Source organism: Pleuronectes platessa, chromosome 17 (genome assembly GCF_947347685.1).
Source record: "Pleuronectes platessa chromosome 17, fPlePla1.1, whole genome shotgun sequence".
Classification (NCBI taxonomy): domain Eukaryota; kingdom Metazoa; phylum Chordata; class Actinopteri; order Pleuronectiformes; family Pleuronectidae; genus Pleuronectes; species Pleuronectes platessa.
This window is the reverse complement of record NC_070642.1, coordinates 16422944-16440291: the sequence shown is the minus strand read 5'-3', so window position 1 is coordinate 16440291 and position 17348 is coordinate 16422944. Positions and strand designations below refer to the sequence as shown.

The window sequence follows — 17348 nt, the reverse complement described above, 5'->3', positions numbered from 1 at the left end:
AATTAAATTAAATTAAATTAAATTAAATTAAATTAAATATATGAAAAAAATTAAATTAAAATAAATATAAAAAATTTAAAAACTGCGCAGAAGTCCATTGCGCACATTCTGCGCAGAAGTCCATTGCGGGACTGCGCAGAAGTCCATTGCGCACATCCTGCGCAGAAGCCTACTGCGCAGAAATTGCGCTCGCAGTTTTTATATTTAATTAATTTAAATTTACATAGTGTCATATATTTTGCAATTAATAGGTGATTGAAATCCTGCCAATTTTAAGAGTTCAGTATATTGAACGGCATGAAGAAGAGAATGAGTGGGGTTTGAACCCGGGACCTACATGTTGAAGAACGGTCACTTTACCGACTAGGCCACACAGCCTGTTAATTCCCGTCAGAAACTAAGCTTTATAACGCAAAGTACACATTATCGTGTGTCCGTGTCATTCTATGCTGCTTTTGATACACACTTCAGAGAAAATATTTTCTACTTTACTACATATATTTGACAGCCTTACTTAAAAGTTAATTTTATATTTTTGGATTTTAGATACTGGATGATTTAACATGCTTTAAAAACCTATTGTTAGAGAATAACCCAGTAGTTTTCCAAACTTGTCCTGTGGCTTGTTTCCATGTGATGTCCTGAGGCTGCCCCCTGCTGGCTGCTGGGTTCCTCTGCTGCTCTTGCTTGGTTTGTGCAGCTTGTGAATAAACCAATAAATGTAAATAAAACACAATATAAAAACCCTATAGACTAAGTAGCAGAGGAAAATGAGCTATTAATGAATTAATTGATAAGTCGACCAACAGAAAATTACCCGTCCACTATTTAAATATTCTACTTTTAATTTCCTGTTGTGTTTTCCTATTATTATTAATGTTGGTGACATTTCCTTGATAAATGTGTGGAGGTTTTATTACCTCTGCTAAGGAGGTTATGTTTTCACCTCTGATTTGTCAGTCAACAGGTCTATGTAATAAACTACTGGACCAATAACCACAAAAGTTGGTAGAGGGAAGCTGCTTGGATCAGAGATGAACCTATACGGCTCTGTTGAGCTCTACTGAGTGCCAGTCTAGTGAATGAATCTGGAATCTTCTCTCAAAAAACGTTTCCCCCCCACGGGGTTTGTAGTGTGAAGCTAATGAGGTGTTTTATAAAGATGTGATCGAAAACGTCAGACCAAGTCAATCCACTTTATTTCAGCATGAACAGAGAAAAAGGAAGAGAGTTTCATTTCACCGTTAGCAGCACAACATACTGGATTTTCCCTCTCATACGATGAAAGTTACTCCTTCTCTCCAGTCAGGGGTGGACTGGCCATCTGGCATACCGGGCATCGTCCCGGTGGGCCGTTGACCCAATGTGGGCCGGTTTGGTGCGCTATGTTGTTTTTTTTTTCTCTTCTTCCTCTCTAAATTCCCTCCAATTGGGCCGGCCAATTGGCTACAGAGGGCTAGCAGTGTGTTGCCAGTATCGACACATATTATTGGTCTATTGTTTGTCATTGTCAATCAGTCATGGGCTGACAGGCTCAGAGAGCCCTGACAGTGCTGTCAATCACAACACAAACCAGGGTGGGGCGGGACCTCATTCCTTTTCGGGGGGGAGTCGCGGGACGGGCTGCTGCTGAGACAGAAACTTAAAATGGATAATAAGAGTAAAAAACGCCCGGATGGCGCTGAGAAGCATCGGGAAAAAAAGCCTAAGTCTCTGGAGGTGGAGGCTGCTAAATGTGCCAAACTGACGGACCTATTTGGTGCCGGGTTCACCAGCCCAGCAGCAGCAGGTGCGCCGGGAGACGAGCGAGGAGGACTCGACAATGATGAGCGAGTGGAGGCAGACATGTTAAGTAACGTTGGCCTGGCGCTGGCTAGGCTGCATTTTTGAGACATGTCCAAAACAGAGTAGAAAACGTTTTTGATTTGGTTTTAATATGCCGAATTGTGATATTATGGGTTATTATTGTTCAGATGATTTAGCTAAGCTAGCTAAGAGCTACTAACGTCGTTTACTGTTGCCATAGCATCAGTAAACTTTCTGAGCTGTAAATAGAGATGAGAGTGCTTATGTGTTGATCCTTAATGGTGTGATCATGTACACTAAATTATCAATTATTACAGGTTGTTGTGATATATTTGAGGAGTCGTTCTCCCTTTGTTTTATATGTGGACATTTGGGACCACTGTTAGAATTGTAAGTTTATCATGTATTTTTTAATGTATAAATTCATACTTCATTATTATAATAATTTTCAAAAGGTTTTAAAAGAAACACACATCCAAAAGTTCTCAACTCTAGGTGCAGGACAGAGGAAAACATTTTCTTTATTTTTCAGACATTATAATGTATCCATGTCCTTCTCAGGTTGACCACTTGACATGTGAGAGCCTGAGGAGTTGTTCCCCCTCTGTCCATGTTCGAGGACTTGCTCTCTGTCTGCCTCCACTCTCTGCCTTCACTGTACCAACGTTTGTCTGTTGAGTCTCCTCTAGTCTGGTGAGTTTATCATGTTTTATGTTTTATGAAATCATACTTAATTTGTGATGATTAGAGACATTATAATGTATCCATGTCCTTCTCAGGTTGACCACTTGACATGTGAGAGTCTGAGGAGTTGTTTTCCAGACACAGGTAGAGCTGGCAGGGGCGTCACCCTGGGCCTGCCCTTTTGGGCTGGGCTTCAGCTGCAGATCTAAAGGCTGCTTCCAGGGGCATGGGGCCCTCAGCCTTTGTTTTTCTTTGCTTCTGCACCTTACAACATACATCACACCTTATTTTCACACATCCAAACACTGTTAACACCACTGACGTGTAACATATTTTACACATCCCACTACGTAGTTAGAGCTATCTTGATTTGGAGTTAAATAAATTTACTTTTGGCTTGAGAGGTTTGTGTGTGGCCTCCCTTCTTGTTGCCATCTTTGAGATAGGTGGTAACAGTAGTATGCATGAGAGAAGACGCCGCGAGATTTGTGGACTTCTATGTGGTGTCCGCTGATAATGTAGTGGGCTGGTCTGGACAGACAATGCCAGGGCTGAATTTTTGTCCCAGTCCACCCCTGTCTCCAGTTACTAATAAAGCTCTGTTCAGTTAGACACACAAAGGGATATAAGAACTGGGGTTAATGAAAATCCAAGATAATTCAAAACCAACACAAAAAAAGTCCTCCCCACGTTACACTAAGTTTTACTCAACCTGAGTCCCTGAAATTCAAGTATGTGTCCCTTCTGAATGAATTAAACATGGACACTAAGGGGGTATATCAGGCAGTCCATGCCCAACATACTATATTGCCATCTTTCTGCAGCACGAACCTGAGAAACGAGAATACATAACACATCAGTATCATTACTTAGGTTTCCATGGCTGGGACCAAACAGCTGCACTCCAGCTGTGGTCCCGAATGAGCTTTGCTAATGAAAGTATACTGCATAGTCACATGCAGTATGCGTTGAGAGCACAGCATCCTGGTTTTTATGTTACTATCAACACATGTCCTACTCTGTGTGCAACAAGCATACTGTGTCAGGGTGAAAATTAAAATGAATTACACTGCATACAGTAAAAGCGACACAAACGTTTTGTACTAACACGAGAAAGTTTCTGTCAAAGTCATACACAACACAATATGGATGGTGGGTACACAGTTGTAGCGATGGTGGATACTTGCGTATTCAAAACAAATGAGCTGTTAAAAGATCTACCTCGTACATAACTAACCATCAAGTAAATAAACTACAGGTCGATTAGAACAATGTAGATAAACCATTAATATTAGAAGAAGAGAATTTCCTTCTCAAACAGAGAAACTGTCTCTATTTACACCTTAATCCTAATATAGCTTAAAAACCCAAAGCAAAGAATTAAATCATTTCAACATGCATCATCTGATAACGTTTTAATAAAATATGCACTTGTCAAAGTGTAGGTGTGCTATGTCTTGAAAAACAGCTAGAGGCCAAGTATGAATTACGAAATTTGAAAATGGGTTTAAAAAAAGAACTGTACTTGTGAAACAGTGTACTGTATATAGGTGCATCATTGTCAGCTGTATAGCCAGTTACAGTTTTTAAGTGGTTCGCATCAAAAGGTCATTTCTGCTGATGTCACCACCCGTGGCTCTGTGGACAGCAAACCAGCATCTATAACATCCTCCTGGATGGCTCCCTGTGTGAACAGTCAGGCTGCGGCTCGCACAGAATTTGTGCTTCCGCCTCAGGTGCGTCCCTGACGTACACACGGTGAGAGACTGCGGTTAGAGTGACAGATGAATCAAAAAAAGATTAAATTATCAGGTGCACAATTCAGAAAGCACTGCAAAGTAGAGGAGGAGAAGAAAGAAGACAATATAGAGGTAAGAATCACCCCGATTGTGGACATAATTAATGTTTATTTTTGTTGACATGACATGATGTGCTATAAGTACAGGTGATGTACCCTGACACACTTTAATGCTCAGAGCATGGTGCATACAACAAAGGTGAGTTTGTAATAGGCACACCGATGAGAAACAGTTCTTTGTCTTTATACATTTGGCTAACCCCTCCCACTCTGGTTGGGGTTTGTTACAAAATTAAAGGTCGGGATCTTCTGATGACATGAAAACAACGATGCCTTAGTTATAGCAACCAGGCCAAGATCCATTCAGTAGTTCAGGATACAGCATGATCAGGGTTACGTTGTATGAGATTCAATCATGATCAATCAAAGGGGAAATAAACATGAACATTTTGTGGTCACAATGTGACATTTCCCTTACAGTCCTCACTTCAATATAAGTAAATAAACACATACTCACAAGTTTCCACAGTTATCCTGACTTTACCTTGACTTCCATTCATTGTGGACAGCCTAAACAAAGCCTTATCCTTAACCTTAACCATGACCAATTCAAGCCCATCTCTAACCTTAACCTAACCACAATTCACATCTTAACCCTAACCTTAGTTAATAGTTAATTCAACCTCTTTAGAAATTGATTAATTTAACCTCTTTAAAAAGACATTAGGTCAAAAAATAGGTCAAGTATTTATTTTATGCCATGCAATGTTTAGAAATTATTAAACCTCTGATAATTTATGATACTGATTAATAGGTTAATATATTCTCATCAGATTAAATGTAAACCTTTATTATTTCTATTTATTTATTTTGTTTATGGAAGAGTTGTTGCTGTTACTGAATATGAACAGCAGGGGACAGCAGTGTCAACGAAATATCTGTTTATCTGTTGTATCTTAATCGATATTATTAAATGTAGCTTTTAAGAATGCAAATGAAACTTTATATAGGTGTTATAATGTCTATCACATCCCCAGATTTAATTAGGATCCCTTAAGTAACCTAGAAGACAAGGACACACAACTTACTTCATGATAAACAAAGTGACAATTTAAAATTAAATAAAAAGGTTTCGTAGTAAAGCAAAAATCCTTTTTTTTAATTTGTGTGAATTAAATATATCTTAGGGTTTATTTTAGTGCTTTAACTTCATTCTTGGAGTTTTAATACTCCACAGTCCGTAACTCTACATTCATAGTTTGGCCTTTCATTGGAAGTCTGGATCTCCTCCAGTCTCTTGAGGACATCAGCACCCTCCACCACTTGTCTGGAACGAAAACAAAGACATTGAGTACAATTCTAAGAAAAGATTGCACAGACAAGGACAATTACTGTATGTGTTACACGAACCCAAAGGCGACGTAGGTCCTGTCCATCCAAGTTGCTGGCTGCAGCGTGATGTAAAACTGGGATCCGTTGCTGTGGGAACCCTTATTGGCCATCCCGAGCACTCCACGCTTCGAATGAGGAACAGCAAAACTTTCATCTGAAAGGAGAAAACCAGCAGGTGAACTTCATCGTACAAATAAATCCATGAATCTCCACCTGCACAGTGTGGTCTCATGGAAATCCTGTCGCTGTAAATTGTTAGAATGGGTTTTTACCTTCGAAAGTTGGTCCATAGACTGATTCACCTCCGTCGCCTTTACTTCCTGGATAAATATCTAACAGTGAAAGATACAGTTGTTGTTTTTTCCAGTATCACCCTGATCTAGTGGCACAATGATATTCCAAAACAGCCTTGACAAAGGTTCTCATTCTCACTTAGGTGACGTACTTTGATTATTCAGATGCTTTTACAAATATAAACAAGGATTGGCTAGCATGCTCTTTAAGAAAAATATCGACCTGATGGCCAGAACTGCAATGCCACATTTAAAAAATGTTAATTGATTAAAACAATCACCTCAACCCATTCAAATTCACAGTACTGATAATTTATTGACGTAGGTCTCTCGTCTACAGTTTCCCTATAGAGCAAATCACAACAAATTCTAAAACTCAACAGTAAATAAGAAAACCAGTACCTCCACCTTGCACCCAGCCGTTGGGCACTACCCGGTGAATCAGAGAGCCCTTGTAGCAGAGTGGGAAGCCGCTCTGTGACAGCCCTCGCTCTCCGGTGCACAGCTCCTTAAAGTTCTCAGAAGTCTTCGGACATAGATCTGAGAACAGCTGAGGGGAGAGGAGGAGGAGGACAACGTGTCTTGAGAACCTCAGTCATCTCTAAGCACAAAGGCGCACATAACACCGGTGGTAAACAATGTTGAAACACATGAATGTGGATCCTTAGTGGGTTCGAGTTTTCTCACCTCAAACAACAACCTCCCCGCTGCTTCTCCTGCTATCTCAATGTCCATGAAGACAAACTGATGCTATAATGAGAGCACAGAGACATTTCTGTTCACTTGTGAGAGTCACTGATGAACGACTGGAGCCTTGAGACAAAAACTCATAGCTGGCATATTAATAAGATAAGATCAAACTTATTCAGTAATTACAGCAGCAGACAAGTCAGAATGAAGTAGACAAGAGAATACAAAATATTTGAAAAAGGTAATAGAATAAAAGTAAAACAATTAAATAAAAAGGGTTAGGGTTAGGGTTAGTAAAAATCAGTAGTACAGGATGAAGTAAAAAAGTGTTTGTACATTAGAAATAAACAATCTCAAATGTGCAAAAAGTTATTTCCTGTTAAAAAAGACTGCAAATAGTATAAGTTATAGGTCATCTAAATAATTATAAATTACTTAAGCTACCACAGACAGAAAACTCTGCCCCCATGTGCCCATCTTGTACCCACATACAGTATCATGCATGTGACTGTGGAGTTCACTTACCCCAGTGATTTGGAGGACTTTGGTGTAGTGCGCCTCAGTTAGAGCCTCGTAGAAAGCCGGTGGCCGAGTCAAAGTGAAATCCCAGTGAGTCTTTGCCCAGTCGGCAAAATGCTTCTCATCCCCAAGGAGACTGCCGTTCAGGAAGCACATCAGGCTGCTGGAGTACTGCCACACTTCACCACGCAGCTCCTGGAAGCACAAGTGTTGTGACTCAGGATTTCAGAATAACCACGATGTCACACTACAACAGTATTGAGTTGCGTGGGTGGGTTTTAGCTCTATAGTCGAGCATCGAGGCGCTGTACGTCACACAGTCACCTACATTGTTTATAACTGTACTCATGTCAGATGAATTAATTCTATGTAGAGTATTGGCTGAATGCAACAAAGTACATTTGCTCAAGTATAATTTTGATGTACTTGTACTGAAGTCGAGATGGTTGGAGCAGGTTATACCCAGATCGAGGCTGAAGGGAGACCGGGCCTCTACTGTAATTTTGTAAGAAATGTCCTATATAAAAAAGGCCTATATAAATACAAATACACATTATTATTGTCGTTATTATGAGTGTTGAATATTTAAAATCATATCATAATAAATATTTCTACTACACAATATTTCAGATGTTTGTCTGTTATAAATAAATGTCACTCCACAAGCTTACAGTTTATATTAATTAAATAATAAAATTATAAAATGAAAGTGATACAGTAGCAATATAATACTGATATTGTCAATATTCTAATGTCCACTGAGCATCTTTACTAGAGACTTTAAACATACTTCTATACTTTCACATAACACGCCTAATGCACCATACAGGTGTTTTTACATAATGTGCACTACCATATTAGTTTAGTTGAGTTGTTGCTCCTGATGTAGACATCAAGTATTTAAACATAAAAGGGATGATTCTAAGGTAAAGAAAACCACAATTTGTACAATTTAGATGTTCACATTTATATTTACTTTCTGCCAATAGATCCCTGTCACCGAAAAAATCTCACTCCTCCGACGAATGATTTTGAAAGTTGAACTGGAAACAAAAAAAAAATGTTACGTACCCTTTTCTTCTCGCACAGGTACTGGTCCCAGTCCAGCTCGAACAGACCTTGAATGCACGGCCGCTGAAACGCCTCTGGAAACTTCTGCTTCAGTCCCTGTTTGTTGCACATGGAGTTGTTGTTAGTGATCATGTGGGGAAAACACTACAGATCGGAGAGAAGCTGGAGAAATCAAACCGTTCTACCTGAGCAATGCTTTTGGCCACGTGGAAAGGACTGTCTTTAATTAGGCCGACGATCTCTATGTGAGATTGAGGCGGCATGGTTGGAGAACCCTCAAAAGAGGAGAAGTCTTGAGACAATCCGCTTCGTATCTACGGTAAAGGGCAGGTGCAATTCGTGGCAGCGGCATCTCACAGAGACACTTCCGGTGTCAACAAAACCTGCCACTGAGAGGGAAAGGTAGCGGGCTTTGATCCCACACTGTTTGGAGGAGGCATCAAAGGAAACTCTACTGGTTTATGAAGGCTTATTAGATCATTTTAAAAGTCCACATCTTTCAGATCCATATGCATGTACTCGGTGTTTATTGATAGATAATAACTCAAAGACTTTATTCCCATGTACCAGTTACAGTTTGAATGATACTGTGCCTGAGTAAACTGTGATAAACCAAAGTACAAATGGTCATTTTTATGCTTTCCTTGAATCCTACATAAGATGCTGAATAACTCTCTATCAACATTTAAAAATGATGCCCGGATAAAGGTCATTACAAAGAAAGAATGGCATCAGAAACTGGTTACATCACCCTAGCAGTCTTGACATGATTTGCCCTGAGACTGTTCTGTGGATCGTACAATTGACTTAGTATTTGTAATATAAAACACTAAAGGCTAACACACCTTACAATTGTTTCTACTAGCTTCTGGATTGAAGACAAGTGAAGGAAAGAAAACTAGCAATACATTCAAAGAACTATTAGATTTGCATATCTGCAGAAAAGACCAGATATGGAATCAGATAAAGATATGCACAATAGGCTGCATAAATATACTATAAATGAATCCTATTAAAGTTGAACTTAACCCCTAAAACAAATGTTCAGATGACAAATCAATATATCTGGATGTTCAGAGGAGAAAATGTTTATTTGGGAATCTCGGCCATATTAAAATACAGTTCATACGAGCACAGACAGTAGAAAAAGAATAGAACAGATTCGTAAAGGCAGCTGTGGAAACTGCCTTTACACATCTGTGGCAGGTTCTGTTGCCACCGGAAGTTCCTCGAGGAGCTGCCGCTGCCACGGTTTGAGCTGGCTGTCTATCCGTATCTATGACAACAAGCACCCGAGGGCGCGTGAATATGACGTGTATATTGAAACTCGTTCCACTATGTGTAAGTAGCATCCTTCTCTGCCCCTTGTTCGCCAAATAATACATTGTTTACGAGTTAATCAGAACTTTTCATTACTGAATATACGTTTTTATTAAGTAATTGCTTCATAGCTGTTGTTTTTAGTTTATTTTTCCAGTGCCAGTGTTACGGTTAATACAGCAACAAGGCGGCACAGCTCAACGAAGCGGGACGCGGCCCAGAGGCGCCACAGTTTGAAATCTCCAGCTCGTTGTTCTCTGGTTTTGTGTCGCGTTGATGTTTCGTTTACACTCGTCTCTCCGGTAAATCGGTTTTAAAAAACCCTGATCCCGGTGTCGCTATGGGGGTTCACGGCCTGTGGTCCATCGTGGAGCCGGTCCACGAGTCGGTGCCTCTGTACAGTTTGAGCGGAAAGACGCTGGCTGTGGATCTGAGCCTGTGGGTGTGCGAGGCCCAGCACGTCCAGGCCATGATGGGGAGGGTCACCAAGCCCCATCTGAGGTGACCCCCCCCCTCACACACACACACACACACACACACACACACACACACACACACACACACACACACACACACACACACTTTGCAGTTTGATCTCCACTGTTTAATCTGCAGTTTCACTTCTGACCCGTCACTTCTTCTTCTTCTTCTTCTTCTTCTTCTTCAGGAACTTGTTTTTCAGGGTGTCCTCTCTCACGCTGATGGGGGTGAAGCTCGTCTTCGTCATGGAGGGAGAAGCCCCCAAACTCAAAGCCGAGACCATGAGCAAGAGGGCGGACGTGAGATTCGGGGGAGTCAAGAAGAAGACCTCTGCCCCCAAGTCTGCAGCGAGCACCAGCAGGGGGCGCTTCAATGCTGTGCTCAGAGAGGTCGGTGGCTCCTTCTCTTTCCTGCAACTGCTTAATATTAAAGGGATAGTTCACCAAAACAAATCTAAATGCACTTATCTACTCACCACTGTGCCGATGGAGGGGTGGGTGAAGTGTTTGAATCAGCAAAACACGTTTGGAGTTTCAGGGTAAACAGTGCTACAGCAAAATCCAATACAAATTGAAGTAAATGGTGATACGGTCTTCAGATGTAATAAAAGAAACATAGACTGCCTTCATGCTGCTCCTGTGGTGTCATCACAGTGTCCGTAAGCCCCTACATTCATAATCAATGTCATTCACACCATGTTTTTAGCCTACATGTCGATATCAGAGGACATTTAGGCTGAGAACACGGTGTGGACTCAAACACTTCACCCTCCCTTACATTGGCATATGGATGAGTAGATAATGAGTGTATTTAAATGTTTAAGTCATAATCAAGTCATGTTGTTAATAAGCGCCCTCTCTTGTCTCTTCCTGGCTTCTGCAGTGTGCAGACATGCTGGACTACCTGGGTGTGCCGTGGGTGACGGCTGCCGGGGAGGCCGAGGCCATGTGTGCCTACCTGGACTCCCAGGGCCTGGTGGACGGCTGCATCACCAACGACGGAGATGCCTTCCTGTATGGAGCCCGGACTGTCTACAGGAACTTCAATATGAACAGCAGAGTATGTTCGTCAGAGTTGATCTCAGTCACGGACAGTGCACAGTGGCTGGAGGCTTCTTCTCTTCATAGTTTTCTGTGATTGGTAACTGGAACCAACGTTATTGTTTTACTAATAGGCAAAATAACCAGTCTGACCACTAATGAATGAACTTCAGATTTGGTCATTGGTATTTTATTTATACTATTTACTGAAAGGGAAAATTCATTAACATCGCTGTTAGCTGCAGCCTTACACCAAAACTTCTCCTTTTACTTCACCCGTCTCTGTAACTATCCGTGTCTGTTCCTCTCCTCACAGTACTAACTCACCTTTTGCTCCAGGACCCTCAGGTGGACTGTTACCGGACCTCTCGTGTGGAAACAGAGCTGCAGCTGTCCAGAGAGAACATGGTTGGTCTGGCCGTCCTCCTCGGATGTGATTATATTCCTAAGGTAGAGACGACTCTTTGAAGTTCTCAAACTCAACTCACTGACACGAAGGACCGATGCTAACGTTTCATTTTGTTGCTTCTTCAAAGGGCATACCAGGTGTTGGTAAAGAGCAAGCGCTTAAACTTATCCAGACACTGAAAGAACAAACACTTCTGCAGAAGTAAGAGACTAACTCCACTCATGTCCCCTATATTTCTTGGACATAACAAGTGTTTTTGTGTTGCATTGAACCTGTCCCTCTTCTCTGGCTGCTTCAGATTCACCCAGTGGAAGGAGGATAATACCGGTGTGTCTGAGCGAGTTGTGAAAAAAGTTCCTCACTGCCTCCTCTGTCGACATCCTGGTGAGTGTCGACCTGTGTCTGAACTTGATAAGATTTGCTGAGCAATATGCTTGTGTCCAACTTCTCACACTAGCTGATCTTAAAGCCATTTAACCTGTCACAGTGACACGTGCACGTATGTGAGAGATGTCTGAACACACCTCTGGTTTTACACCCACGTTGCAGTCGTATGTTAAGTATTTGTTTTTCCTCTCCTCTTTCTTTTCTCACGCTTCTCCGGCTCCTGTTAAATGTTTATTCTGACTCGTCCTCTCTCGTTTTCAGGCTCGGCGAAGGCACACGAGCGCCGCGGCTGTGTGCTCTGCGACAGTACACATTTTTGCCAACCTCAGGATTTTGACTACGAGTGTCCCTGTGACTGGCACCGCTACCAGCAGACCCGCCAGGCTTTTTCTCTGGAGGTTAATATCAGGAAGTATGTGACATTCTGAAAACATCTAGCTAACAAAAATTCAAGCGGATCTTTTTCGAGGTTTAACTTGATATATTTAGGTTTTTAAAAATGTTTTGGGCACAAGACACCAGCACTGACTCACAGATATTCAATTAGTAGAATAATCAAAAATGATAATAATCATTAGTATTCTACTCAACTGTTTTGTTTCTGTTTAAGGAAAACACTGGCAAGTCAACAGTTCCCATTCACAGAGGTACGGCTGCTATGGTTTATAAGTTATTGTTTCGTATATAATATCATAATAATTTATATATATGTGATCATTTTTTTTTCCAGATCATTTGTGAGTTTCTGGTTTCCAAAGATAAGCCTGTGTCCCATTTCAAGAGGAGACAGCCAAATATACTGTCGATGCAGGTAATTGGTTTGTTGTTGATTACTTGTTCAGTCAGTTGTTCAGTTGACTCTTTGATGTGTTGCGAGTAACATAACTCTATTTCATTTCCAGAAATTTGCCTATGACAAGATGGAGTGGCCGAAGCACTACACCAGTGAGAAGGTTTTAGTCCTGATCACCTACACAGAGTTGATGAACAGGAAATATGGAAAAGGAATGTCCTCCCAGATCAAGCCGCTCAGGTAGTCTCACAAGTTCTGTTTTCACCGCACAAAAATATATGTTGTGACGTATTGTAATTTTAGAATGTTGCATTTTTTTCCCTTCAAAAGAATATGGAAACCAAGAGTGAGGAATTCCATCGCTTGCTTCGAAGTTATCTGGAGCACACCAGGTCAGTTTGAATCTCGTTTCACCGGTTTTCCTTCCTCTCGTAGTAGAGGACGAGAGAGGAAGTAACTACATCCGACAACACTTCCTCTGACGTGAGTGACGCGACTGCTGCGTTTCAGCGGAGGCTGGGGTGCGGGGTGTTTGTCCCCGGGTTGTCTGTTAGTGCCTGGCTGTGAGGTCGGGCTCGGAGGTGGCAGATCAGTCACAACAGCCACTAGGTGCTAAAGTGGCTTCCTCCCCAGGCTGGGAAATCTGTCGTATCAAAGTCCACCTCACTAACAAGCCCTGTCTGACGTGTTTGGCCTTAGAACATCTCAATCAGCAAATAACTAACGTGGTCCCTTGTCACATCATTAAAAAGAGACTGTTTTTAAACCAAATACAGGGAAGATAGTGGGCGTAAATATATCTGATAATTTCTCATATCACAAACCCAGTCCCTGGTTAGAAATGCACGGCTTTGCAATGGAAACAACGTTTTTCTTAAATTCCTTTATCCAAATCTGCTTTAATGTAAACGTTGGTCCCCTGGTTAAAGTATCCCTGACTGTCCCATGTCTACATTCAGACAGATATTGGGTTGTTGGGTGGAAATAGATGGATTTTTGATGAATCTTAGTGTTTAACTGCCAACCCCCCTTCCCCCCTGTATATATGTATTGGCACATAGTTTATTTACATTTCCAGTTTTCCTGTTTTATCTTGATCTATTGTCGTAATGTTTATGTTTTGTACTCAGGCCTGTATCTTCTCTGACTGCTTTACTGTAAGTTTATTTATCTGGACAAACAAATAAATGTCTCTCTGCACGATAAAGACAGATAGAGGAGCAGCTAGTTACTTTGAGCAAATCTGACCTGACCTTGGTGTTTCCTCGTTCTTTTTGCAGAGCATTACATGTTTCCTGAGGATCGGCCTGCAGAGGATCAACATGAGGTGAGGACGGTAGAGGAAGAGGCTCTCTTTCATGTGGCCTTCCCAGAGGTGGTGGAGAGCTACCTGCGAGACCAAGCTCTGGCGGAAGAAAACAAGACAAAAAGTAAGACCACTCTTTATAATATTCATCTCACTAGATCAATGCACCTTTTTTGTGTTTTAGTCTTGGAAAGTTAACCATATCTGACAGGACATTTTTTTCACGTCCTGTCACATTATAGCCGTTAACAGGCTTGCAGACTTCCCACGCTGGGCTCACACGGGTGTTCTGATCAAAGCCACGTCGAGCGCAGGCTTGTTTTTCAAAGGTGTCTATTACAGCTGCTCTGACACCTGAAGTTATAGAGTTTGGCAGCTCGTCTTGTTCACAGCAAAGGCTTTGATGCAGCCGAGAGGTGTCTGTCTCACAGGCCTAGCTGTCACTTTGTGCAGGTTGTCACTGCTGTCGAGCTCCACGCCCTAATACGTAATTTTGTAGAAGTGGCCACTGAGATGGACAAATGTGCAATTCAAAAGATAATGGAGTGAATTTATATTCAGAGTAGCGGCTTATTCATTCAGAAAATAAAGTTGAAGAGTCTAAAGGTGTTTAACTTTCCCAGTCAACCACATGATCCAGATTCTGACTATTTAAATAAAGGCCCATGTTTCTTACACTGTATTTATCCTGTTACTCTGTTTATAATTTGGCTATTTTTATAGTTCCATGTGTTTTATTTATTTATTTATTTATTTATTTATTCATTACTTAGTTTGCTGTTTCCCTTGTTTCCACCAGTTCTTAAAAAGTCCTGATGAAGCCTCAAATAGAGTCTAGCCCTTAGTCGAACTTTTGGCAGCATGCATAGTTAGTGATATTGTAGCGTGTAGTTCTGTCTCAATGATATTAGATATTGTCATGCTGTAATGAATTGTGACACACACTCTCAATTTCCTTTTACAGAAAAGAAACCAAAGAGTAAAAAAGAGAAGCCATCCAATGACTCTGACGGCATCACAGACCTCTTGGCTCAGATGAGCCTTCAGGGTTCTTCCACTCAACCACACATGCTGCTTCCCACCATTTCAAACACAGAACAAACAGAAGTGGTGGATCTGTGCACCCCAGTGAACCATAGGCAGGATAGAAGAGCAAGAGAAGACCATATCAGAGTGGGGGACTGCCCCAACACTCCTGTGTCTCATCCAGAATCAGAGGCTGTGGCTTCACCGTCCGTCTCTGCTGTTATTGATGCGCTACACCTGAGTGATATTGACTGGGAGGCTCCGTCCTTCACGTCCTCTCCACCTCCACAAGTGGCTAAAAACCACGCTGCTGAGCCCCGGCTAAATAAATCCACAGAGGAAGACGTGGAGGAAACAGAGGTCAAATGCACCAAGCAGGAAAACTCAAGTGATATCAGACAAGCAGATTCAAGATCTGCTCCGGAGCTGTGTTCCACAGAGTGTTCACTGAGGGACAGGGTGCTCATGAGGAACGCAGCCAAAGTTATAAACCAGCAGATACACGACGATGCAGTCTCAAAACGACTAAATCATGAGTTAGCTTCTGTCGAAAACATTGCTCCTCTCAACACCATCTCAAAACCACACGGACAAATCTCCAGTAAAGGTGGTGGTGACAGTAAATTGACTGAAAAGGAATGTGAGGTCAAAAACACAGACCCGCTTAGTAATGGAAGTCAGTGTGTAAAGGAGAAAGCAGTAAAAGAAACTGGTGCTTTCAATCTTGCAGCACCAGATCAACGTAAGGTCAAGGACAAACGTAATCATTCCCAAAAGCCTCCCCAGAAATATAAATTTGTCAGGTCAGCCCTTTCAGCATCCTCTGCCCCACCACAGAGGCTCCACTCTGACCCAGGTCCACGAGACAAAGACAGGGACGTGCCACAGACCACCAAGAAGAGTGTTTGTTTGAGCGTGTGTTCTTCCAGCGAGGACAGCGACACGGAGAACCGGCGGTTTGAACCCCGGAGCAAATCTCAGAAGAAACCCATAAACAAGATCAAAGACGGTAACATTAAAGGCATCTCGTTGAAGCCAATTTCTGGACCTAAAACAACCAAACAGACGGTGATACCAGCTCATTGCCATCAGCTAGGACCAAAATCTCAGAGACACTGTACAGATGTCGATATAAACACAACACCTGTATCAATGAAAAGCAAATGCCGGGATGTGGCACCGGCGACTGTGGAAGGCGATGTGCTGCCTCTGAGTCCGGCTTCACCGGTCACCGTGTTGGACGATTCAGTGATTAGTAGTGACAGTCCACTGCCACTGGCCGAGAGGCTGAGACTGAAGTTCCTGAAGTGAGCAGCGTGGATCCAGGATGATGGACAGAGACATTTAAGATGTGTTTAAATGTGAACAGTTTTTTTATGATTTAAGAAATTATTTGATAAAATAATAAAATTCATTCAAGGTCCATTCATGAGATTTTTACAGTTGAGCTGCAACAATCAGTCAATTTGAGAAAATGTATTACCTCCTCCGAGAGGTTATGTATTAGTCTGTGTTCATTTGTTAGTTGGATAACAAAAATAACTTGTATTAAGAGACTTATATTTAAGAGTGTGTGAAATTTGGTGATGATCCCTAAAATAATCAGGATCTAGTGGATTTGAATGTGATTTCACTCCTCTATTTATGTTATTTTGATTAATTATTAATGGAGTGCAAATAGATGTTTGTTGGATGATGTTTTGAGATTGAAAACTTTGACTGGTTACAAGGTCACTGCAGAAAACATGAAAATGTTTGAACAAACATTTGTCTCCCCAAGGCCTGGATCACTAACAGGTAGATGTTTGCGGATTAGCACAGCTTTGAGAATTAAATACTATATAATGACACCACATGTGCTTGTTTTCTCCCACTGTTCTTTTGACGAGCACGTAGGACACTGAGCCACTGGTTTTACAACCCACCAGTGTGGCTCCCCTTGATCGTGAGTGAGGCCTTACTCACCTTTTCAGACATGAAAGGTCTGGCAGGAGCTTGGTGACAGCTGCCCAAATAACAACCCAGCCCCAGGACCGGCTCTTAAATCGTATTTATTACCAAATCTAACAGTTTGTCCAGATAAATAAACTTACTTTACAACCTGCATGTTCAACCTTGAGAAATACATTTTCCTTCTACGGGTTTTTACACTTGGTAAAATCAAGCTCAAACAGGTAAAGCTGCATTGGAAAGAAGATAAGTGGCTTAAATGATCCAACTCTGATAAATTCACTTGTTACAGCAGCAGACAGTCAAAAAGAAGCAGGAAAAAAAGCAAGTTAAAGTGCAAAATATAATACAAATATAAAATAAAATATTCCATGTCCATAATAA

At 41.5% G+C, this 17348-nt stretch overlaps 2 protein-coding genes and 1 long non-coding RNA gene across 3 annotated transcripts; 2 read left to right on the top strand and 1 right to left on the bottom strand.

Moving 5' to 3' along the window:
• The first annotated feature begins 1610 nt into the window (after positions 1–1610).
• On the top strand, positions 1611–2891 carry LOC128459758 (uncharacterized). Its single transcript, XR_008342155.1, has 3 exons — positions 1611–1847; positions 2368–2499; positions 2586–2891. It is a non-coding gene; the product is annotated as an uncharacterized LOC128459758 (long non-coding RNA).
• A 1486-nt stretch (positions 2892–4377) lies between these two features.
• ppil6 (peptidylprolyl isomerase (cyclophilin)-like 6) lies at positions 4378–8579 on the bottom strand. The gene is made up of 8 exons (XM_053445552.1): positions 8439–8579; positions 8254–8349; positions 7189–7377; positions 6661–6723; positions 6376–6523; positions 5953–6012; positions 5699–5834; positions 4378–5615 (listed from the first exon to the last, which is right to left on the bottom strand). Exons 1-8 carry the CDS (start codon positions 8514–8516, stop codon positions 5498–5500), a joined length of 888 nt encoding a protein of 295 aa, XP_053301527.1. The 5' UTR covers positions 8517–8579; the 3' UTR covers positions 4378–5497.
• Positions 8580–9607: 1028 nt separating this feature from the next.
• Positions 9608–16879, top strand: LOC128460234 (flap endonuclease GEN homolog 1). The gene is made up of 13 exons (XM_053445319.1): positions 9608–10074; positions 10241–10442; positions 10936–11112; positions 11433–11543; positions 11630–11703; positions 11801–11886; positions 12151–12301; positions 12500–12536; positions 12620–12700; positions 12792–12922; positions 13013–13074; positions 13963–14112; positions 14953–16879. Exons 1-13 carry the CDS (start codon positions 9914–9916, stop codon positions 16323–16325), a joined length of 2796 nt encoding a protein of 931 aa, XP_053301294.1. The 5' UTR covers positions 9608–9913; the 3' UTR covers positions 16326–16879.
• The last annotated feature ends 469 nt before the right edge of the window (positions 16880–17348 follow it).